The following is a 23783-nucleotide window of genomic DNA, read 5'->3' as shown; positions in this document are numbered from 1 at the left end:
CCCGGCGGCGGCCCGGCCCCTCGGTGCGCGGGAGGGAAGCGGCGGCCGCGGGGTCCCCGGCGCGGCTGCCTCAGAACAGGCCCGCGGTCAGGGGCCGGAGGCTGGCGCCGGTGAGCCGGTTCAGCTCCTCCAGGATCTCCACCTCTTTCTGGTACATCTGCGGGAGAGGAGCCGCGGTCAGCACCCCCGGCCACGGGAGTGCGCGGCGGGGAGATGCTTTCCACCCTCCACCCGGGTGCGACCTGACGCGGGCACCGCACGCCTTCCCCAGCGCCACGGCATCGCCGTACCTGTTGCCACTCGGGTTTGGTGTTGTGCTGGTAGCCAAGCAAGTGGCACAAGCCGTGGGCTGCCGTCACCTGCGCGAAGAGGCAAGAACAAGCGACATGTGTGACGAACGCAACCCCAGCAATAGCCCCTCGCCTGCGCAGACGGCCCCAGCGCCAAAGCCTGCCCCGCACAAGCCGGGGTGCGAGGGGTGACCACGACTAACCCTGTACTACGTCACCCGACGTTTTGCCAGGACGTGCGCGGAAATGCGAAAACGACAAAGATCAGGCAGTGTCCCAACTCGGCAGGTCAATAAGTTTTAAAACACAGAGTTAATCTTTTCAGGGTACGCTGCAAGATCACGGCCCCCTTGCTTAGCCCGGCCGGGCTAGGGGAGCGGCAGCCGGTACCCTGTCCCCGGGGGACACCCCGCGGTCGTCCCTCCCTGCAGCGCACGGGCAGGGAGATCGCTGGCTCACCGCCAGGACGCCATCGAAGTCCTCCCCGGTGTCGCGGCAGTGCTGGTGGATGTACTCCACCCCCAGGAAGATGTCCCCCAGGTTGTACTCGTCGCGGCAGCTCGGCCGCGGCAGCTCCCCCGCCACCACCCGGTGGAAGGGGAAGGAGAGGACGTCGGTGGGCTCCGGGCGCTGCCGGTACGCGCCGTTGAGGCGCCGCATCAGTCCGTTGCTGGCGCAGATCAGCCCCACGTCGAAGCGGGAAGCGCCCAGGGCGGCCCGCAGGATGCACACGGCGCGGCGGAGCGGGGCGCGACGCACCGGCACGGCCCGCTGGGCGTTCCGCAGCGCCACGCTCATGATGGCGGCGGCAGCGCCGGCGACGGCCACACCGCCGGTGACAGCGACCGCAGCGGGACTCCGCCCACCTGCGCCGCCTGCGCATGCGCGCCCCCGCCCCGCCCCGCCGGCAGGACCCCGCCCACCCGCTGAAGGGAGGCGGTGGCGGCGGCGCCGCCATGAGCGCTGGGGGCCCTTTCCGCGGGCCGCCCGCCTTCTCGCCGCCGCTGCGCTTCGGACAGGCCGCCGTCTTCGGGCAAGGCGGGGCTGCCCCCGGGCTCCCCTTCGCCCCTGGGCCTGCCGGTACCGCCGCCGCCTTCGGGTCGCCTTATGGGCTAGGTCAGGCGCCGGCCTTCACGGCGGCGGGCGGTAGCGGGGCCCCGGCGGGCAACGCGGGCTTCAGCTTCAAGCCGCCCACCAACCTGGGCGGCTTCCCGGGGCCGGGCGAGGCGCCGGGCGGCGGGGCCTTCGCGCCGCCCGAGTTCCGCTTCAAGGCCCCCGACAGCGCCGCTACCGCCTTCAAGCCGCTGGGGGGCGGCGACGGGGAGAAGGGCCCGGCCACCCCCGCCGACTTCACCTTCTCGCCGCCTTTTGGCTTCGCGCCCGAGCCGGGCTCCGAGGCGGCGGCGGTGGGGCCCTTCTCCTTCTCGCGCCCTGCCGCCGCCCTGGGCCGCCCGGAGGAGAAGGGCCCGCGGCCGCTGTTCGAGGAGTCGGGGGAGCCGGCGCCCAAGGGGCTGAAGCGGAAGGAGGAGCAGGAGCGCTCGCCGCGGCAGGCGGCGGCGGGCGGGCGGGCGGCGGTGGCGCCGCCGGAGAAGCGGGCGGTGCTGCTGAGCCGGCCCCGCGGCGGGCCGCTCTTCGGCCGCACGCTGGAGGCGGTGCTGCGCAGCCAGAACCGCGGGCAGCGCGACCGCGGAGGGGCCGGCGAGCCCGAACGGGGACCCGCCGAGGAGCCGCCGCCGGCCGAAGGCCGGGACCCCCCACGGGAAGGTAGGTCGGGGTGGGGGTGAAGCCGCGGGACACCCCATCGCTCCTATCGCTCCGTTTTCTGAGGCGGCCACCAAACTCTCTTCGCAGATGCCACCCCCGTGACCCCTGCGCGCCGGGCTCGGGGCAGCGAGAGCACAGAGGGACTGGCGGCCCTGTCACCCGGCGAGCTGACGGCCATCCAGTGCAAGAACATCCCCGATTATCTCAACGACAGGACGGTGCTGGAGAAGCACTTCGGCCAGTTTGTGAGAGTTCGACGGGTCATGACCAGGCGCAATAAAAAAATGGCTGTTATCCACTTTTTTGATCACGTGAGTATTGGAAGCAGTTGGCACAAGAGTAGGCTTAAACCTGAATGCTTGGGATGGATGCAGCTCTGCTGAGAGTTTTGCCCTGTTTGGTAGTGTGGTGTGTTTTTCACCTGGGGGAAGCTTTGTATCCTGAGCCCTGTGTCACAGACACGGTAGAAGTGTACTGAGCTGTACCTAAAATGTGGTAAAAAACAGAGCTCTGCCTGGCTTTAGCTGTCCCGTTAGCATCCAGTTCAGACACCAAACCAATCCTCCCTGCTGCTTGTATCTTGTTGCCCAAACCTGAGTTACATATGCAGCTGCATTCTTGCTCAGGCTCAGCAGCACTGTGGTGGGATGAGCTCATGCAGTATCTGCAGAGTGACCTGCTAGCTGGATTTACTGCTATTCTGTCAGCGCTGAGGTGTGTTGAGGAGCCAGATCAGGGACTGTGTGATCTGTTCCTATTTTGTGCTTAAAAACGCATCTTTGCTCTCAAGTCCTCCAAGCTTGTTGTAGCTCTTAGAAAAGCAGCACTTGTTGTGGAGAACAGATCTGCTGGTTGCATGTAAGTCTTAAGTGAGAGGTTAAAACGCAGCCACGAGAATTTTACGGAAATTGGTAAATGTTTCTCTGATAAAAACTGCTCTGTGTGTTTTGGTGTTTTGCTGCTAATAGGTTTTCATATTTTGCTTTTGTTTTCTTTCAGGCCTCTGCAGCGCTTGCCAGAAAAAGAGCGAAAGAGTTGCACAAAGACATAGTAACGTTCTGGCAAAAGAAGAAAACAAGTAAGTCTGTGTTTCCAGATATGATTACTGAGTGGTAAAAAGATAGCATGCCATGTACTCTGTTCTTGTTTCCTGATGTGCTGAGAATGATACAAAGATGATCTCCACAGTAGGAATGTTACAGATTCAGAAGTGTGATTATTTGTTTTGATTTCTACTAGCCACACTGCTCAATGTGCAGAAACGCTGAGAGCATTGAGGGCTGGTCATTAGGGAAGCATAAAAGTAGTCACCTTACCATTTTATGCGACGTTTCAGCTAGCTCTGTCTCTGCCTATGTGAATATGCAGGGAAGGGGAAAAAATAACAGGATAAAGCATGTAACTGCTTCCAGAATATTTTCTCAGCATTTAACAGTCTATGGTTTGGGAGTCCTGGGTGCCAGAAGGGATGTCTTAGCCTTTGGAGCTTTTTTTCTTGTTGGTTTTGTAAACTGTGTAAACTTACAGCATCTGTAGTACTGTCCTTTGGTATTGAGGAAGCTGTAAGTGAGCAACTGCAAATCTCAGTTGGAAATTGCACTGATTCTTTCTTAAATTCTTGTTGTTCAAAATCTTTTGCTTAATCTGAGTGAAAATACTGTTTCAGCCACACGAAAGAGCTAAAGACACGTGAAATGACAATGTAGTTTTACAAGAGAATTTAGAAACCATTCGTGGAACCACACAAGAGGAATATGGTGATGATAACTTTCTGCTCTATATAAAGTAGGATGTTCTTAGGGGTTATAAGAAAACCTGGTTTCAAATGCCTTGTTTCTACCCACTTCAAAGCGTGGGCTCGGATGTGGGCTTCCAACTTTCGGGAAGGTGTCCCAAGAACTGAGTTAAGGAGTATTCTGAAGTGAGCGTCTGTTCTGTGTATCAACAATTACATACTGCCTGAACCAAAAAGAGAACAACAATTTGGATTGTCAAGTGCTTCCCTTTATGAATGCTGTGTGTGTACCTCTGAGATCCCAGCCTGGGGATATGCTTCAACTGTCAGCAAATGAGTGGTTCTCCACAGCTTTGACCAACCACAAACTTGCCTTCCAGAAAATGAACAGCTGCAGGGTTGTCTTCCTGAGAATTCGTATCTTGAAGCAGCAGCTGTAGGGGTTCCTATTTGCCTTTGTGATTTTATTGTGGTGTTAAGTCTATAGAAACATGAATGGCAGTATTCTAAAGTAACTAATCTGAGAATTCAAGAAATCAAACTGGCTGAAAATTTGGTCCTGGGAGAAGAAATTCTCCCTTGTTGCCAAGTGAAGATGGAACTCTTGAGAAGGCATGCCGATGTCAGTCTAGGCTTGGGTATGTTAAATTAATAACTAAAATCCTTCAGCGGGAGCACTGGAAATTGTGGTTTGCGTAGGTGAGATGAATTTCGTATATTGTTGAGTGTTTTGAGTTGTGGATTAAATCCTAAACCCAAGAGGACATAAGTTCAGATGATGATCAGACTTCATTTACTGGCAAGCTGCTGAGCAGTTAGTTGTTGCTAAGTGATTTTTGATTGAAAAATATTCTTTATAGAACAGTGAATCTGCCAAGCAATTAGTAGGCTTACTTGGTAGAGCTTCTCATCCTGCATACATGATCAAAAGTGTGAATCTTGGATTCATTTTCTAATAGTATTTTTTTAACAAACTGCTCACCATTCCCGTGGAGAAAAAGAGTTGTTGCTCGAACTATTTGAAAAGTACCTGGATTCATATTTATATGTCACTTCAGGTCCAGCAAAAAGAGAATTTTCATCCAAAGAGAAGAAAACAGGTGAAGATGAAGGAAGGCAAAGCAGCGAAGAGCAAAACTATCAGCATTCCCCTCTTCGAAAACCATTAATAAGATCCTCTGTCAGCAGTGTCATGCCTGGTAAAAGGTATGTGTGCTCCTCTGGGAAGCCGTCTGGCAGGACACAGGGTGGATGGTGGAAAATGATGATCAGTGTTTGCCACATCGTCACATTTTTGTTAGGGAGTACGTTTCATTTGTCTCTTCTGGTTTGACTGAATTACAAGCTCACAGATCTCATGCTTAATTTGAAAGATAATTCTAACTGCTTATTAAGGTCTTCTACTTTGGTCTGTATTTTGAATATTTTGTTCACAACATGAGTAACTCTGCCTGCAATAGTGAGGCAGAAGGGAATTGAATGAAACAACAGAGAGCCAAAATAGGATGAAACAGTAATGACACTGTTCTGCGCTCATGATTAAATGAGTTTCTGAAGTAAGTAGTTTCATTTGTAGGCAATTACAGTTCTGTAGAATGAGAATCCCCTTTTCAGAGTAGCTGGTAAGTTTGAACCGTTGTCTTGTCACATTTCAAGTGAATGATCTTTGTACAGGAATCCTCCTGTTTTGTGTTGGTTGCTGCAGTGGTAGGCTTGTCATCTTTCTGTGGTACATTAATGGTGTGTCTAGATCGACAAAAGTAACTTGGTATGCACAGTCATAGAATTATAAAATTAGTAATATGTTGTGAAGGAATGTGTGTTCCTTGATTTAAAAAAATGTTTGTATCTCTGTTGCTATAGAAAGCACTTTTTTTCCCACCGAACAGCAGGCTAGCTCCTGGTTCAAAATGCAAACTGCTGTGCCTTAGTGATGCAAAAATGCTGCAACAACCATCTGGTTCTGTCCACTCTAAGACAGATTCAGTAATACTATTTCTGTTGTACAAAGACTGAGGCTTTCACCACAATCAAGAATGCTTGGCAGTGTTGTCAAGGCAGTGCTGAGGATTTAACCAGATTAACTCCCAGTGCTAGCATTGTTGGTATCTTAGTATTTTAATACATACTTTGGTTTTGTTTTGGTTGGTTTTGTTTTTTTTGATACATTGCCTTGTGAAGTTGACATCTTAAAGAACACTGAACTGGTTAAGGCGGAGGTGTGCATTAGTGTATTATTGATAAAAAATCTTCTGCATTTAGTTCTCCAGCAAAGAAGCCTGGTCTTCGAAAGGTGCTGCAGTTTGAGGCGGATCTGTTTGATGCTGGTTCTGAAGGGCAGAGCTCAGAGCCCTTGGGAGCTTCCTTGTCGTCTCTTGGTAACCTGGTAGGTTTAGTGGCTGAGACATCTGAAGAAAGATACCGTCTTTTGGACCAAAGGGACAAAATCATGCGACAAGGTAATTACACAGGTTAATGAGAGTAAAATCTGCTTCACTGTTGGAAAGAAGTGAAGTGTTTTGTGTCTGTTGCAAAGCTGTTGTGATGCTATTGAAATGGCTTTAAAGAGTCTTTAATATGGAGCAGTCTGCAAAATACTGTTCTATTGTGAGGGATTGTTGTATATATTAATTTATTGTAGAACACAAATCTGTTTTACTTATTGCACATGCATATTTTTTGCAGAAATTGAGTAGCAGATTGTTTGTCTCCTGTAAAGGATGCCATGTAGGGAGATAAGCATCCCTGTAGGCTCTTGAAAGAAAGCTATCCAAAGCCCAATGGTGTTTCCCTAAATTCAAACTATTTCATTATTTCAATAAATGGCCCTTTGTTTCACAGTGCTGGGTTGTAAACCCTTCTGTCATCTGCATGCCATTTCAAAGTTTGACAGTACTTTTAATTTAAAATCTTATTTTTAATATTGACAAACACATTTCTCAGCAACTTGATGTGGAATTGGGAAATCGCTGGTGCTTAGTGAGGACACAAAACAGGATAGACTGGTAGGATACAAAACATTTGGTATGTTTTAGGGGCTTCAGTTTTTTTCCAGCAGAACTCAAGAGTGGAAGAACCCCGTCCTTGTGTGTTTCTGACCACGCCAGGGCACGGGTACAGCTTTGCTCTGAGTAAGGTGGGAATCTCTAGAGGCCTTTTCCCACCAGCTTATTTTGTGAAGTGTTGCCCTAGCAATGGACTTCTGACACCCATCTGGCCAGTGTACAGACCCCACTTGAGGTGTCTGACCAGCTTAGGGCTCTGTCAGCATATCAGGGTGATAGCTTGTCCTGAAAACAGGAATGAGAAATGCTCAATTGTTGTGGTTTTTGTTTTGTTTTGTTTTAGCTCGAATAAAAAGGACTGATCTTGGCAAAGCAAAAACTGTTGTTGGCACTTGTCCAGACATGTGTCCTGAAAAGGAGCGCTACATGAGGGAGACGAGAAACCAGCTCAGCATCTTTGAAGTGCTTCTAGGATCTGACAAGGTATGAGCCCTCTGTATGCTGGAGTTTGTTCCCAGGACAGCAGTTCACTTGTTACTTACACAAAGTTGTCAATGTTGTCTAGTTGGTTACAGAGTTAATTTTGGTGGAAAAATTCCAGATGCTATTTCATTAATGTCTTTCAATTCCGTGTTGTGAAACAAGAAGGCTACAGAATTGCTTTTTCACTCTAAGGCATGTCTGTTATTTAGCTACAGACAGGCTTTCAGAACTGCAGTTCTAAAACTACAGGGCAGCAGTATACACTGTCTTCAAAGTTGAGTTTAAGTCAACATTTAGGATCCTGTCATAAAAGAAAATAATGTGTTTGCTCTGGTAGCAGAATGGATGTGGGCTGTTTGTGTGAACAGTGGAGAAACTGCTTTAATAGTCTGTTCCTTACTAAAGGAAAGGCATGGATGGGATTAAATCCTCTGTATGCCTGAAAAGTTGGAAATACTCCTTGGACTTTTATCTGCATCTTGCAGGTAGATCATGCAGCAGCAATCAAGGAATATAGCAGGTCTTCAGCAGATCAAGAGGAACCTTTGCCCCATGAACTGAGACCCTCTGAGGTGTTGAGCATGACCATGGACTATTTAGTGACGAACATTATGGATCAAGGAGAAGGAAACTACCGAGAGTGGTATGACTTTGTCTGGAACAGAACTCGTGGAATAAGAAAGGTAAGCGGTGGTGGATGGAGGTGTTTGATGATAGAAAGCATATCACATAATCCTGTGAAAAGTGAAGCAAAAAGCAATGGCAATCCAAATGTTTTGAACTGGCAAGTGACTCAAAGCACAGATGAAATGAGTTTTCTAAAAGTAGTGCCAGATGACTCTCTTCTTCACCTATAGTTCAAAAGTACAGGCAATGCTTTATTGTTCTCGTTAGGATATAACCCAGCAACATCTCTGCAACCCGCTGATGGTGTCTCTGATTGAGAAGTGCACTCGCTTTCACATCCATTGTGCTCACCACTTGTGTGAAGAGCCCATGTCCTCCTTTGATGCCAAAATCAACAATGAGAACATGACTAAATGCCTGCAGAGCTTGAAGGAGATGTATCAGGACTTGGCTAACAAGGGGATTTACTGCAAGAGTGAAGCAGAGTTCAGAGGTTATAATGTCTTGCTGAATCTCAACAAGGGTGATATTCTCAGGTAGGAATAATGGATATCACTTGTCTTCTCTCTTTTCCTCTGGGAACAACTGGGATTAAGTCCAGACAAATTGTAATGGAAGAGCTTAGTTGCAGTTGTTTGGTTTTGTTTTTTTTTTTTGCCAAAGAAAGTGCGCTGTAGTAATGTTTTAATTTAATGTTTCAATAGGTCATTTTTAAAAGTGTATTTTAAGAAGAGAAAAAAAAAAACAACCCTGTGCTTGGAATAACTCACTAGACCTTCAGGTAGTAAAAAAAAAAAAACAGCCCCCCCCAAAAAAAAAAGTTGAATCTTCACTATTCTCAAGCAGGGAAACTTTTTTTCTCTTCCCAGAGTGATATGCAAGGTTCACTGATTTATCTGCAGTAGGATCAAGCAAAAGACGTTTTGTGGACAGTGTCATACTTTGCTTTTCTGGTCAGTTTAACTGCCATCCTCCCTAGACACTGGAGTGATGTACCTAAACAATAGCATGCTGATTATCCAAGCATCATTAGAAGATTAATGACTTGTAAATAACGCTGCAAATTCAATTCACAGCTGTTTGTTTTGTACAGGAGTTGCATGCCTTGCTTACAGTTTCTAATTTTAATTCCATTTTGTTACAAGTTGCTATTGAGTTACAATTGTTTCTATTGAAGCAGTTTTATCTGTCTTTTGTCTCCACAGAGAAGTACAGCAGTTTCATCCAGAGGTTAGAAACTCTCCTGAAGTTAGATTTGCAGTTCAAGCTTTTGCTGCATTAAACAGCAACAACTTTGTGAGGTTTTTCAAGTTAGTGCAGACAGCTTCCTATTTGAATGCCTGTATCTTACACTGCTATTTTAACCAGGTGAGAAAAGGGCAAATGGATTTTGGTTTTTAAAGCATTAATCAGTAAAACTGTCTGGGACTGTTGGGAGGAAAGCTTCTTAGTGAGCATGAAACTGGTATTTAGCCTTAAAAATAATTTTGTTCTTGGTTCTTCAGAAGTGCTTAAACTTAGCAAGAGTTTTCTGCCACGATATAAAAGGCAAAAACTTTTTTCAGCATTTTTTTTTCCCATAGCTGCGTACAAATACATATTATTTCCCCTAAAATCATTGGGAAGCAGAGAAGTGGGCATGAGACTTTTGCGAAGGAAGTATCAAGCTGCACTCTCAGAACCCTTTGTGAGCTTTTCCTTCTGCACAAGAATCAAAATGAGAAGCACCAAGGAGGAGCTGAAACTAGAAAGCAACTGCATAAAATTTAAAAAGTTAAATCTGAATAGTTGTTTATGTGAATATTTGACAAAGTACTGATTTCTTTTAAACATGATTTTCATGTTTATAGTACACTATTTTACGGTCTTTATAGTTACGTGGCTCTTCCTTTTATCTTCCCTCAGATTCGTAAAGATGCTCTCAAGTCTCTCAATATTGCCTACACTGTGAGCACCCAAAGATGTACAGCGTTCCCCTTGGATCACCTGGTCCGCATGCTGCTGTTCAAAGACTCTGAGGAAGCAGCTGATTTTATAAGTTATTATGGCCTAAGTGTGTCTGATGGGTAAGTGTAAGGAAAAGGGCGTCTGTGCCATAGGATGATTAGTGGGGTTAGATCAACATGAAGTGTTAACATGGATGGGCTGTTCCTGGAGTTCGCAACCAAAAAAAGAGGTGAAGGGCAGGGGCTGGATGCTGTAAGCAAAACACCAGGATAGGGATGGGTGCAAATTGCAATGATCTGTTCTATTTTTATTGCTGTGATTTATGTAAAGTTCTGCAGTTTTGCATCTTTCCCTTCAGAAATGGGGTTTGTATCCCTGTAACTATGGTGACTTCCCACAATAACTTTTTTTTCCCTTATATATCTTTTTTTATAATACTTAGTTTGATAAGGTGGCAAGAGATTTCAAGGGCACAAAATTCCTTCAGCCTCCTGGAAGGTGGTGAAAAAAGCAAGAGAAACATTTGTACCAGGGGAGTGGCTGCATATTGAGCTCTGTATCCACTGGACTCCAGGGGCTTCCTAGAAAGAGACATTGTGGATAACTCTGTAGGAAAAAAAAATTGGTTTAGATTCTTATCTTGCAGTTGAATTTAGTAAATTGCAGCTCTCTAGGAAATGAGGATACAGGTCTGCTTCTCAGGAAACTGGCACTGTGGGAATGCATGTAGGGTGGGATGCAGCTGAACAGCGTACAACAGTTTTTAGAGGACATTGGAGGCCAACGATTTGCAGATCAAGTTGTCTGTCGTGGACATACATACCTTGTAAGGCTCATACAGAAGCCTCGTCTCATGAGACTGGAGAAGGTAAAAAAATCGAGCATGCCAGTTAAGAGTTTTGGTTCCTGTAAACATTGCTTTGAGATGATGAGTTAGCCATACTACAGGTGCCAAGATTGGAAGAAGATAGTCTTGGCATCTGTCATGTGGGATGTAGTCTAGGCAAAATGTACATGGATATTATACACAGTGGGTAAAAGTTAAAAGGAGAAAGAGACAAAACAGTCCATGAGAGTGCCCAGAAATGTTAGTTCAGTGTGTACTCCTTTTTTATTTTTCCCCAGCGCTTACGTGGAGCTGAATCGCTCAGCTTTCTTGGAACCAGATGGATTACGTAAGCCACGTAAATCAATGTTTGTCAGCCAGAAGCTGATGGTGTCGGTCGGGGAAGTTGTGAATGGGGGGCCGCTGCCCCCCGCGCCTCACCACGTGCCTGTGTCCAGCTTCAACGGACAGAACAAGTACATTGGTGGGATCACCCCTGTGGATCAAGCCAATAGTGGCCAAAAATCCAGTGTGGAAGCAACAGGTAAGAGCAAACAGGTGTTTTTGGATGCAGCTCAAGAACGTGCTGCTGGGTCAGCTCTGTGAGTAGTTTTGTTACAAAGCAGAAACTGTATTGGGCTCATATGAGTTGAATTGCATGGAAATTTTGGGTATAATGAAAGGATGTTTTGATTTAAATGTACTTGTGTATCTGTAAAAGCTAAGAAACTTTGTCATTAATAAAAAGATATTTCCCAAAACAGGAAACATACTAAAGGAAATTAGTGCAATTTTGCCAACATAGGTGAAATAACTTGTTTATTTCAGACAGCCAACCGCACTTTTCAGCTTTTGCAGATTTTGTATTGCAACTGTTTGTTCCCACTATGTGTATAATAATGTTTTTTTAAAAAGTTGGCTAAACATATTTTTTTTTTCCTTGTTGAAAGTATGGATATTTTGCATTTATCGAAGTGGTATGTGCAGGTGCTAAGTACACTTGACTTAAAACAGTTGTTTTATTGGAAATGTATGTAGTTGGTGGAATTTTTGAATGTTTTGTATAAAATATTCAAAAATATAAATTAGTTTCTATGATATATTTTTAACTTTAAGGCAGCAAGCTTCAGTGACGGACTCGTTTTATGATCTGATGAGATTCATCAGACAAGCAAGATTTTAAAGATATGAATAGTTTTGTTTCTATTTGTGACTGAACTGGTTTCCTTAATTTTTTCTCTCCTCACTGCCTTCTCCCTCCCAAGAAGGAAGAGTGGAAAGCAAAGGTGTGGATTTAGATGCTGCAGCAGTAAGAGTCCAGCCCCTGGCTCATCTTCTGCCCTCGCTGTTACCTCGTCAGCTTGTGCCAATGCTGCCTTCTGCCCCAGCAGTGTCCCAACCTGCTGGACAGCCTGAGCTTCTCCCTCCAAAACCTCAGCCTGTCTACACAGACACAGTAAGGAAACTTAAAACCATCTTGAAGTATTTGGGAAAGAACTGTGAAATATAATAAAAGGTAACCAAATTCCTTAGGTTTAGTTTTCCACATCTGCATGTGTTATGTAGAGCCTAAAGGAGTTGTTCCCTGCTTCAGTGCTGTGGATTCTTTGAGAAGCTGTTTCCTTAAACTATTCTGGAAAGAGTCTTGAGTGATTTTTTGGATGCAAGCTTGAAAATGTAGTGCTTGCTCAGGCTTCTTCATAGAGGAAACAGTCCTGTCTGTTAGCATCTGTGTAAAAAAACCTGACAGAGTCAGAAAGTGATTATCTGGACTTAGTAGGTCAACTTTGCTTTAGTGAATAATAATGAGCTGTTTCTTACTGGCACGTGTTTCAAATGAGGCATTACAAAGTTCCTTGTTGTGGATGTGTTGGATTTTAGATGTGTACCCTGTGTATCTGTGCTGTTCCACTTTTCCTCCATCCCACAAGTGTTTAGATACGTACTACTGCTGAACCCAACTTGGAGTGTCTCATTGCTTTGTGAAGTACAGCTGCCATATTCTGCCTAAATGTGGCTACATTTCAGTAGTCATTTCACAGAAAGTGTGTGAAATTCAGTGTGGAATTAAATCAGCTCCTACTTGTAGAGCAGTGGCAACTCTATAAGAACACTCAAGTACAAAAATAGGGATCCATCTCAAAATTTACTTTTCTTAGCTATTATTTCCAAACTTGAATTGCTCGTGTTTAATACAGAAAGCTGTAGAAATACAGGTGATGCTGGTTACAATCAGTTAAAGAAGGCTAAAAGGCCTCACTCCCAGTTCATGTGTGTGCTCCAGCCATCCTGAGCTGCACCACATCTTGCTCCAACTGCTTCTTCTGTGTTGCAGGACATCGCCGAACTGGTGGACAGTCTGGTGCAGGACGTCCTCAAAGCAGAGTGCAGAGAAGTTGGCACAGCGGGAGCAGCTTACGTGACTGCTGCCATCTGGTAAAGAGCATTTATTGCTGGTCATCCTGGAGTCTGCTGGCAAAGCTGCAATTTGCCATAGTTGGCACCATGTGTGAAGATCATAAAATTAAGCAAGGCAAAAGTCTGTTGTGGAGACTGTCTTAACTGATACAGTTGAGGGAAAAGCAGACCTTTCTTCAGATGTCTGCCAATTTTGTTACAAGCCAGCTAGCCTAATGGAAGGCTAACTGCAAACCTCTGTAAACCGTGGCTTACATGACACACCACTGCCACAAGAAATGTGTGTTGTGGTTGGGAAGGTGCCTGAAGGGGGACAAGAGAAGTAAGTCTAGATCTGGCTGCTTCTCTGCTTCTAATAGTGCTTCCTCTCCGAGGCACTTGATAGAGTTGTAGATTTAGGTTTGTGACCAAAACAGTGTTCTTAATGCACCAGTGTTTTGGTTGTTGCTGAAAAGCACAGTGTTGAGGCCTTGTTTCCCACTCTGCACCTCTGTGAGTGAGTTGGGGGTGTGCTAGAGGCTGGGAGGGGACACAGCTGGGACAATTGGCCCAGACTGACCAAACTCTATACTGTGTGATGTCATGGTCAGCAATAAAACTGGGTTAGAGGAAGAAGAAAGTGTAGTTTTTCTGCCTTCCAGGGTGGCTATCGATTCAAGACCGGGCATTGGTCTGCCTGTGGGAGGTGGGGGCTGGCTGCCTTTGCTTTGCTTGCCAGGGGTGCAGGATTTTGGTGGCTGTGTTTTGTGGTTTCTTTGGTTTTGGGGTTTTTTTTTGTTTGTTTGGCTGGGTTTTTTTTTGTGGGGTTTTTTGGTGTGTTTTGTTTTTTTTTTTCTGTGTGTGTGTTTGTTTAGTTTTTTGGGTTTTTTTTTTCACCCCTCACCTATTACAGTGCCTTTATCTCCACGAATTTCCTTGCCTTTTTTCTTCCTGTGTTCTCTGCTGTGGCAGTGTGGGGAGGGGAGCAAGCTGGTGACAGCACAGGTGCTTGGCTGGTAGCTGGAGTCAGCTCTCTGCAGCGGAGCAAAGGTGTGCTTGAGAAAAGCACAGACATAGGGTTTTGAATTAAAACTTTCTGGCTTTGAAAAGAGTATTGTTGTTTCTGCACAGCACCGCAGAGGCCACTTTGGAGGAACTCATGACTGAAGTGACAGGGGAGATCCTCAAACAGGTGGCTGGAAGCGTCCTCAGCGCAGAAAGGGAGCGTGTCCAGGAGGAGAGGCGCAGAGTGGAGGAGGAGAGGTGAGTCGCTGTGTTTGCTGTGGGGCAGGGTGGGCTGCACACACCATTAGGCAGCGTACCTACAGCTGGTGCCAACCCGAGTCCTTGCATGTGTGCTCAGGCCCTGTTTCTTTTGCTGACAGCACTCAGTTTATCTCACCTTGAACTGCCCTGGGATTGTGCAGACAGGTTGTCCCTGGTGACCTGCTAGTTAGTTTGGTGACCTGACAGAGCCACTATTAGTCACCCAGAGCTTCCGGAGAGGGAGATGGATCCCAGCCCTGCTGTATGCAGGAGCTTTTCCTGCTGAGCGAGCTACTTGTCTGTAGTTGACTGTGGTGAGAATAAAATTAATCCCATTGTTAGCTGTATTTTTGAGGGAAACCTGGCTCCATGCAAAGAGAGAGAAACCAGCTAGTGGGAACTCAGTTAATGCTGATGCTACACGTAGTGCTTTAGTGCTTGTGTAACTAAGCAACAGGTTTCCTGGTGTGAATCTTTCACTTGTGTAAATCTTGCTGCTTGTGTAAATCTTTGTCCTTCCAGGCAAAAGCAGGAAAGAGAACAGTTAATAAAGCAGTTGAGCCAGTTGGTGGGTATGGAGTTAATGGAAGAAGTAATAAAGGAGAGTGTTCAAGAAGCTTCATCCAATGAGTTAAAGTAAGTACAACACACCATATTCTATATTTTGCTGTAGGATGCTTGCATAAGGGTAAGAATTTGTCAGGGAGCAGGGGGCTTCTTGGCTGGTCTTCTCTGAGGTCATCTTCAATAGGCTGCTTTAAAGAGAGGGAAGGTGTACTTGGTTGTACAGCGGCTGACAGTTTGCAGTCATACTGTGTCGGGCAGTGTTGATCCTCCAGGGTGGAGGGAAAAGATGCTTTGTGTAGGACAAGGCTGCACTTCATGCTTATTCTTCTTCCGACTCCCCTATGGCTCAACTGTGGACTCTCTTGTAGATCCTTCTTTGGAAGCCCACGATCAGTGTAAAACTTGAATGACTTCTGTTTTGATTGTAGGCCTTATTTAGAAGGGCCACACTGTAAAAGTGTGGAAAATACCTCTTCTTTGCTAAATATGATGGGCTTCCCTGTTTGCAACTCGGCTATTTGTATTGAATTTGCTGCAGCCTCCACCTTGTTAGATGTTTTGTTTTGTTTAATTTTGCACTAGGTGTGCCTTAGAGAGAGACCGGCAAGCCCGTATTGCCCGCTGTTCAGAAGAAGTCTGTGGTCAAGTCATGGCCCTCTTTCTGGAGGATGAGATTTTCCAGATTGCCAAGGAAACCCTTCAGGAGCTCCAGTGTTTCTGCAAGTACTTGCAACGGTGAGTTGCCACCCTGCAATACAACTGTGCTTCTTTGGAGCGTTGTCATGGAACCATTGGTTTGAACTACAGGTGTCTCGTTATGTTCTTTTTGTTGTCTTGTCCCCACTATAAGGGTAGACTTAGTCTTACTACTAGCCTCTAAGTTACTCAGCTGTATGTGGGTAGAGGAGCAAACCTCATCAAGAGTCAGGTTGTGAGCCTGGTAGGAGATCTCAGCTTCGTTCTGTCTAAAAACTTGCAAGAATTCCTCCTTGTATTCTTTCTGTTGGATACCCGTTTCTCTGCATACCTGCTACGTTCAGTGGCTGTTGTGGTTTATCTCTGTGCTGTCCTGCCCCAGTGCAGCCACCCTGAAGTGTGTTTTGGGTGGCATTTCTCACTGCTGAAGAGGGAGCAGCAGGCGAGTCCCTGTTCTATGGAGCACCTTCCCTCGCAGAGTTCTTCCTGTCCTAAAGCTGAGTTCATGCATCACTTTGGGGTGTGTGCCTCTAGAAGAGTTTGTTAATGTGACCTTTTTATCTCTTCCAAAGGTGGAGGGAGGCAGTGGCAGCTCGAACAAAGTTGAAACGTCAAATGAGGGTGTTTCCGGCTGCTCCCTGTTGCATGGATCCAAAAAATAAACTGAAAGCACTGTCCCCCAGCGCTGAGTGGCCTATAGCCATGGAGAACTTGTGCAAGAGAATTGTTAACCTGGGGAATGGAGGAAAGCTGGGGACCTCTTGCACAAGGTAAGGATATTTACAGTGGCAGTAGTTGAAAATCTGATTTTTTGGAAGGCAAGTTAACAGAGCAACCCTCTTCCATTATGAACATTAATGGTTTTGTAAAACTCTTTGTTCCTAAGTACCGCCAAAAAGAACCTCTTTGCACAAATGCCATGGCAAAGGTTGCAAACCTAATAAAACTCTTCTATTAACGGCAGCTTTCGAAAGCGTCTGCTGTACTATTTAGGTCTTAAATTCAGTTGAAGTACCTATTCTATACCAAAAATTACAACTAAGAATCTTTTTTGTTTCCAGATTGAACTGGCTGAGAAACAAGACAGTGCATGAAATTAAAGTTCAGCACTTCTACCAACAATTGTTAAGGTATGTTGGTGTCTGATCCTTGTCTTCTTTCTAAGCAAATTGTAACAAACGCTGGAGATGTCAAATGTCAGTAAGGAATGGCAAATGATACTTGAGTGTCCACTTGCAGCCCTGCTTCTGAGAGTATTTTCTAGATAAGGGAAACTGGAAGATAAATTTGTGAAAGTGTTAGGCTGTCTGATTGTGTTGCTGCAGATGTAACCTTAAGGATCTGATGGATGTTATGTGTGTGTGTGTGGTGTTGTGGTTCTTTTGTTGTGTTGTGTGTTTTGTTGTTTCATTTTGAATTAGCTCTAAACTTGGACAGTAGCTTGTTCAACACAAGAAAAAAATTCCTCAGGTGGGAATGAGCACTAGGGGCATTTTTTTCACCAGCTTCTGTATCTCTCTTTAAGTGATTTAGCTTGGACTCCCCTGGATCTTGTCTCATTAATCACTGAACATATTCTGGTTCAACAAGAACATGTTTTTTGGAAGGTGCTATTGGTTTTGCCAAATGATGATGAATATGCAGAAGATGATCCCAACAGGTAAGAAAGAGTGGGTTGCTGGGCCTATCTTTCAAACAGGGCAGTCAAGTAGAAGAAAGTAGTATTATACAGTCCTTCATATGTTTTTTCCCCTACTGCTTAAGTTTCCAGTTTTGTTTTGTTGTATGCTTTTTTCTTTTCTTATGCTCCAGAACACTCTGGAGCTGTAATTTGTTGCAGTGCTCTCTATCTTCTGACATTGGTCATTGAATTCCTTTTGCTCATACTGAGAACAGAAAACTTTGAGACACGTAGCAGTGTGGATAATTTCAGGACATCTAATAGCTATTTAGAAAAATCCAAGCAATACGAAGATTGGAGTTGTGATAGGTTGTGGTATCTTAGAGGTGTTGGTGCTAGAACACTAAAATGCCATTTAAAAAAAGAAGAAACTTAAAAGCTCACTCTTGTTGTTTGCTAGGATACTGGTGGATTGGCTGAAAGCCAAATTTATGGGAGACAAAAGCTGGAAGAAAATAGATTCACCTACAGAAGGCAAAATTCAAACACTGACATTATTTAGTTCTCTTGGCACACAAGGGAGCAGAAGCATTAAAGTCAGTGTGTGTATAAAGGTAGGTGAGAGTAGTTTTGTGATACCTAACAGGCCATAAAAGCAGGATGTGCTTTGATTAGCTTTGCTACATAACTGTCATCTTTGTTACTTGTATAGGTGGCACATGGTGTGCTCTCTGACTCTGAACTTGATATGGCTGAGATGCAAAAAGACTTGCTTGGAACCAGTGGTCTCATTCTTCTCCTGCCCCCTCGAGTCAGGAGTGAAGATGTTGCAGAAGATGATGTTTATTGGCTTTCAGCTTTGCTGCAGTTGAAACAGTTGCTGCAGGCCAAACCTTTCCACCCAGTAGTTCCCCTGGTGGTTCTAGTCCCTGGTCAGGAAGGGGAGGCCACAGAGAAAGAAGTAGAAGAAGGTATGTAATTATTTCTGTTCCTTGGTAAAAAAGAAACCACAATGTAAAAGTAAAAAATGCCCCAAGTAGAACTGTTGCAACCAGTGCAGTCTCTCAGATACATTGTCTGGTAAAGGGAGAGACTGAAGCACAGTACTTGTCAAATCTTTGCTAGAAATCCTGAGGCCTTAAGAACTGAACAGTATGGAAAGAGACGAACTTTCTTTTGACTTCTGGTTTTCTTTTGTACACAGTATTTGATTCTGAGAGTCTGTGGGGAAGAGATGGAGGAAAGAAGTGATGCTGTGAATGTATGCAGAGTGTGAGAGCAGGTTAGAGAAGGAGATACCTGTTTGTTCTTTCTCTGTGTATATGGCACGTTTTTTTATTTTTAAGGTTTGATGCTGCAGGACTTGATTTCAGCCCACCTTATTTCAGACTACACCATTGTTGAGCTCCTGGGTTCTATCAATGACTTACAAGGCACCAAAAGGGTAAGAACAGCAACTCATGTGAAGAGATTCTTAACTGATTTATCATTAACCTCTTAATTACTAATGCCCCATAAGGAGTTATGTTCTCAGTAGCTTAAATTGCAACTGAGTCTTGTGTAATGGGATATTTTTTCCATTGAAGTTTCTGCAACGTGTTTTTTGTTCAAAAAGCCCTCTTACCAATTTTTTTTCCACACACCTGAATGTGAAAACAAGGCATATTTAGAGTGATGCTCCCCTGCAAACTCTGAGTGTACATCTCCTTGCCAGTTCAAGGACTGCCAGGATCAGACATGGCTTCTCTGGGTATAGTTACCCTGGGCTAGTTCTGTGGAGTTGTCTTAATTTCTCCCAGATAAGTTTTTGGCATCCCCAGTGTCCTGGAGCAGGGAATTCCACTACACAACTGTACCTGGTGTGAACAGTCTTTCCGTCTGTTCTGACCCTGCTTCATGTGAATTTAGCTTATGACCCTTGAACTGAAGAACTTACTGTTGCAAATACCAGGATGCTCATAGTTGATTTGTTTGTATTTTGCTGCATAGTACCTTGAATAGCATTATGTCAAACTCAGAGCTGCAGGATTGAATCCTTTGTGTCCTGATCCCTGCAGAGCGGTTTCCAGCTGCCCATGTTTTGTGTGTTGTAGATCTCTGAAGCTGTGGGCTGGCTAATTTCCCAGTGCCCTGAGTCCCTCAAGCTTTGCAGTCAGACCCTTCGGGAGTACGTTGAGGATGGTGTCGATGGGGAATTTGGCAAGCGCTTCTACCATGACTGGAAGGAGCGGTGTTCAGCTGGCCTGCCATCTCAGGAGCCTGGAGTCATCATAGAGCTGTACAACAGTGTGCTGCAGTTTCTTTCGGATGTGGCATCCTCGGAGCACCTTTGTGACTTGTCATGGCCTGTTACAGAGTTTTCAGAGCCTGGGGGGAACAAGCTGTTGCCCCACCTGCAGTGGAATGTGCCTGATCACCTGGCCTGGCTGAAGAAGGCTGTGCTGTCCTTCCAGATCCCGTACCTAGACCTACCTCCCTTAGGTGGTATGTACTTGATGTTGCACTATCCTCCAGGTGGCACAGCATTCTCTCATGTGCCAGCTCTGTGTTGAAATATCAGCCTGTAAGGTGGGTAGTTTTGCTCTGTCACAAATCCTTGCAATTTACTTTTTTTCCTGATAGCTCCTTGGCGTCCAGTTTGCCGCATGATTTTTCAGTATGTGTCTCAGATTGCGAGTTCTTCCCATACTCAACCACTGATCCAGTCTCAAGTGGAGAATCTGCTGAGCAAAACTTACCAGAAGTGGAAAAACAGAACATCTGGGAACTCTAAAGATGGACCTTCTGTTGATGAGATCCCTTGGGATAATATCTTGGCAGTCTGCATTGATCATAAACTGAGAGACTGGAAACCACCCAAACTGCCCATTGCTCCAGGTATCACTTGTCCTACAATGTGGATGATTATTCTTGTGCAACTGTGTTTAAGAACTTGACAGTGGTACCTTTGTGTGTGGCAGGGAGTGGTACGTAGCAGGAAGGGAGCTATGGCCTTGACCTCCTCCTATAGAACGATACTGTGCTTATTGCACATCTTTCTGCTCTTTGGTGTGTGTCTTTTAGTGTTGACTATGACTTGAGCTTGTGATTAACAAAATTTGTCTTTGTGGAGGAACACGGTCAGTCTTTCAGCCCTCCCCTCCCAGTAGGAGAGGTTTTATGTTCAACCAGAGGCCAATATTTGGTCCCTCAGAAGTCATACAAGCACAGGTCAGCTGGAATGGCAGATGCCACCGTTTCTGAGCACTTCCGTGGATGGAGAAATTTTTAGTCTGATTCTGTTTGCTTTCCATTTCGAGTGTGTGGTGTGGTTTTACTGCCCTATAGGGAGTCTCTTTTAATGCAATGACTGAACACTGAACTTGGATGCACTTGATTTCTTAAAGCAGCATTTTAGAGTCTTTCCCAGTACTCTGGTATCTGAACAGTGAGTCAGTTCAAGAAGGCTCCTTTTTACATCTATATTGCAACTTAAAACTACTTCACAGTGAACATGCAATTTTTCTTCAAATTGGCTTTTCAATACTGAGCTTTATTTCTGAAGGGGAAAATCTGTTCTAATATTAAATGTTAGGTTTGGCTTTATTCACAGAAGCGGTAAGTGAAGATGGTCAGATTCGTGTGTACTTCTTCAAGGAGCACTTGAAGAACTTCGCTGTCCCTTTTTCGTGGGAACAAGCCAGACTGCGCACGCAAGAGGAGATCCGGCAAGGCCGTGAGAGGTGAGGCAGCTGCTGGCGCTGCAGTGTTCAGCTGTCCAGTGCGCCCTCCAAATTGCTCGTGAACTCTAGGGAGGTTGTTCTGGGCCTCTACAATGAACACGTAGTGCTGTCACAATGCTGAAACCACATGGCATCCTCCCAGAATGTGCTTGTGTACATCTCCTTAAAATGATGTACAAGGTTGTGCTGAAACTGGGTAGTAAGTAGATTTTATTTCTGCAGTGTTACTCAGCTCTCAAAGAAGTGCATTGCTTGGGTTGGGGGTGCTTAAAGTGTTACGAATGGAGAAATTACCTTCTGCCAAAGAAAACACTGCTGAGGCTTTGGAATTAGACTTCAGGTACACAAAGCACAGAGGAAAAACAGTATGAGGCTGGAAAAGAGCATAGGGATAAATCATGAGCGTACTTGTCATTCAATAGCGTGCCTTCCCTTGCATTCCCTTCAGCTGGACCTGACAGATGAATTGTGTTAGATGATTTGCAGATTTACTCTTTGGTAATTACATGTTAATTTTGCAGCATTTTGAGTTCAAAAATGGGCTTTGTCCCCAGCTTGTGGAAACGTGTCAGGAAAGTCCTTCTGCTAAGAGAGAACACTACTGTTTGGGGGGTGAGAGTGCCTTAGAGCTGTGTGACATGGAGCTAGACTCTCGAGATATCAAATACTTCACTTCCCCACCCATGTCAGAGTGAAGCCAGTCTCCCCTCTTGGCAGGTTAGGTGCTGCTCTGCTGTGGAGCAGGAGGTGTTGGGTACATCCCTTTCTTTGAGCTGAATCCCAGCCCTCTGTCAGATTGAGTTCCTCTCACATCCCACACAGAGGTGGTTGTATGTTGGATCCTGGTACAAAAGAATGTCTCCAGACGATCAGTTCTCACTCCCTGCTATTTCCATACTTCAAACTAGTAGGGGAGAAAATTGTCACACTCATACTTATTTCTGTGCCTTTTTTTTTTTTTCCTCCCCCAGGTCAAGGGTCAAATCTTCCAGCTCTTTTAAGAAACGCTGTAGTGTCTCCATGATGCCAGGTATGAGCATGCTGTCAGGTCAAGAGAAGAGCGTTCCCAGTGCAGCTGAATTCACAGACACAGCCTCGGCCCAGGAGCTTCTCCCAGAGCGTCTGTTGGCACAGTTGCAACTGGAGAAAACAGAAAACAGAAGGTAAATTTCCAGAGCCACATTCTTTCCTTGCAGCTCTGGCTCAGGGTTGTAAACTATTTCTAAGTTACGCATCATGAGAAAGGTGAAGTCCAACAACAGCCTAGACTGTCTCTAGTTTAATCTGATTTCATCAAGCACATCAGCACTGTGCTGTTCCCTGCCAGCTCCTGCTGGCATCACAGGAACAGTCCAGGATGGTAGAAAAACACTTGGAGCTTTGAGGAATGGTTGGAAACTCTGTGGTCAATAGAGCCACCAATACTAAAGTAATACAGTGTGTGCAATAGTCTGTGTCCTGCAGCTTCACAAATGTCTATAAAGTCCACTTTGGGATATCAGTTTGGTGCCTGTAGCAGTGCAGATCACAAAACTGAAGACCTAAAGCTTTTGAAGATGGCCCAAGGGTTTCTTGTTTTCCCTGTTGGTTGTGTATCTTCAGTCTGTGTGGCTCCTTTCTGTACCACAACCTTCTGTGATGGATTTTCATTGTAGTGGTGGGTTATGTCAGTGTTGGAAATGACCGTGAAGGTCAGGTTCTTCTTGCTGACACCTCTGAACCCCAGAACTCTTGGTTACCCCCCTGGTTACAAGACAAAAGCCAAGCTGCAGTCTGACTGGTGCTATTGATCTTTCTGTCCAGGTTTGAAGAACGGTTGCACCAATATCTAGCTGAGGAGATGGAGCCCCTTGGTGACTTTGTAGGTCTTCCTCTCTACCTCCCCCAGTCTCTGGTCACCACCCCAACTGTCACCTGTCCATTGAAGAGTCCTGTGTCATCTCAACAGGTGAGAAAGTGTGGGACTGAGAATTAGACGTAGCTCTGAGGAGTGCAGCTGCCTGCACTCCTGCGGTAGTTGCAAAACCTGTTGTGGGAGTTACCTTGGTGTGCAGTGTTGGAAAGATGTGGGAAATAAAGAATTGAAAAACTGCACCTTGGAAATAACTTGTTTTTGGGAGGGAGATGGTTTCTGCAGATCTCCGCAGGTGTTAATGCTTTCTGCTGCTGGCAGTTGTAACAGTGTCTGTCCCTTGGGGTGCTGCACTTCAACTTGGGGAATCAGTGTTGGGGGTCAGCTTCCCCCAGTTGAAGGCTGGGGACAGAACTAGCAGAACATGCTATTTTTGCCTGACCTTCTCAGGGGTAGAGGCTGCTGACCTCCACAGTCACTCTCAAAAGTGGGGGGGTAGCCCGTCAGCTGAGAAGTCCCTTGTTGGTTCAGGGTAGTGCTTCTTTCTCAGTCTCCTCTCTTTTCCTTCTGCCCAGGTTGGGAGTCAAGAAGGATGCAAGTTTTTGGAGGAGAAGCTGAGCCCCACGCTGTCGGACAGACTGAAACACTTGCAACAGCTGCTCAGAGCGAGCAAGGAGGCTGAAGTTGCCTCTGAGCTCCACCTCTCTGCTCTGGTGGACATGGTGGATATTTGAGCAGAGCTGAGGCAGATATGTAGACTTGGGAGACTTGGTAAAGAAATGAAATCCAAGGCTGGGTGATGGAACAGAGTTGCAGTTCTCCTGTGAGAAGAACATGGGGCCTGGGCCCTTCTCATGTGTCTGCCTCGCACAGATGGTGTGGTGTGGCTCACTGCAGAGCTTTGGCTGGTCTGGGACAATCTCTTCTGTTTGCAGGCATGCAGATGACCCAGATGCTTTTCCTGGAAAGCCTTAAATAGACACTG

At 45.8% G+C, this 23783-nt stretch overlaps 2 protein-coding genes across 2 annotated transcripts; one reads left to right on the top strand and one right to left on the bottom strand.

The window, feature by feature from the left end:
• Positions 1-18: 18 nt before the first annotated feature.
• On the bottom strand, positions 19-1120 carry YBEY (ybeY metalloendoribonuclease). The gene is made up of 3 exons (XM_080347303.1): positions 750-1120; positions 291-359; positions 19-157 (listed from the first exon to the last, which is right to left on the bottom strand). Exons 1-3 carry the CDS (start codon positions 1086-1088, stop codon positions 71-73), a joined length of 495 nt encoding a protein of 164 aa, XP_080203429.1. The 5' UTR covers positions 1089-1120; the 3' UTR covers positions 19-70.
• Positions 1121-1228: 108 nt separating this feature from the next.
• MCM3AP (minichromosome maintenance complex component 3 associated protein) lies at positions 1229-23583 on the top strand. The gene is made up of 28 exons (XM_080346739.1): positions 1229-2054; positions 2142-2365; positions 3054-3132; positions 4848-4995; positions 6052-6248; positions 7138-7277; positions 7763-7960; positions 8172-8440; positions 9110-9272; positions 9810-9970; positions 10977-11221; positions 11943-12133; positions 13013-13113; positions 14206-14337; positions 14863-14976; positions 15490-15642; positions 16176-16373; positions 16665-16733; positions 17129-17263; positions 17685-17838; positions 17937-18195; positions 18571-18668; positions 19318-19708; positions 19847-20101; positions 20817-20946; positions 21918-22109; positions 22750-22894; positions 23374-23583. The coding sequence occupies exons 1-28, from the start codon at positions 1247-1249 to the stop codon at positions 23530-23532; spliced, it is 5508 nt and encodes a 1835-aa protein (XP_080202865.1). The 5' UTR covers positions 1229-1246; the 3' UTR covers positions 23533-23583.
• Positions 23584-23783: the final 200 nt, after the last annotated feature.

Source organism: Nesoenas mayeri (assembly GCF_963082525.1).
Source record: "Nesoenas mayeri genome assembly, chromosome: 6".
In the NCBI taxonomy this organism is placed as follows: Eukaryota; Metazoa; Chordata; class Aves; order Columbiformes; family Columbidae; genus Nesoenas; species Nesoenas mayeri.
Note: the sequence above shows the minus strand (reverse complement) of the source record. Positions and strands in the feature narration are given on the sequence as shown.

What these genes read in the sequence shown, in the direction of transcription:
- MCM3AP (XM_080346739.1), top strand. Translation starts at nt 1,247, where the DNA reads ATGAGCGCTGGGGGCCCTTTCCGCGGGCCGCCCGCCTTCTCGCCGCCG. An exon ending in AGCCTGTCTACACAGACACA is followed by an intron (nt 12,134 to 13,012) that starts GTAAGGAAACTT and finishes TCTGTGTTGCAG; the next exon opens with GACATCGCCGAACTGGTGGA. An exon ending in AGAGAAAGAAGTAGAAGAAG is followed by an intron (nt 18,196 to 18,570) that starts GTATGTAATTAT and finishes TTTATTTTTAAG; the next exon opens with GTTTGATGCTGCAGGACTTG.
- YBEY (XM_080347303.1), bottom strand. Translation starts at nt 1,088, where the DNA reads ATGAGCGTGGCGCTGCGGAACGCCCAGCGGGCCGTGCCGGTGCGTCGC. An exon ending in ACTTCGATGGCGTCCTGGCG is followed by an intron (nt 360 to 749) that starts GTGAGCCAGCGA and finishes CTCTTCGCGCAG; the next exon opens with GTGACGGCAGCCCACGGCTT. An exon ending in CCAAACCCGAGTGGCAACAG is followed by an intron (nt 158 to 290) that starts GTACGGCGATGC and finishes CCTCTCCCGCAG; the next exon opens with ATGTACCAGAAAGAGGTGGA.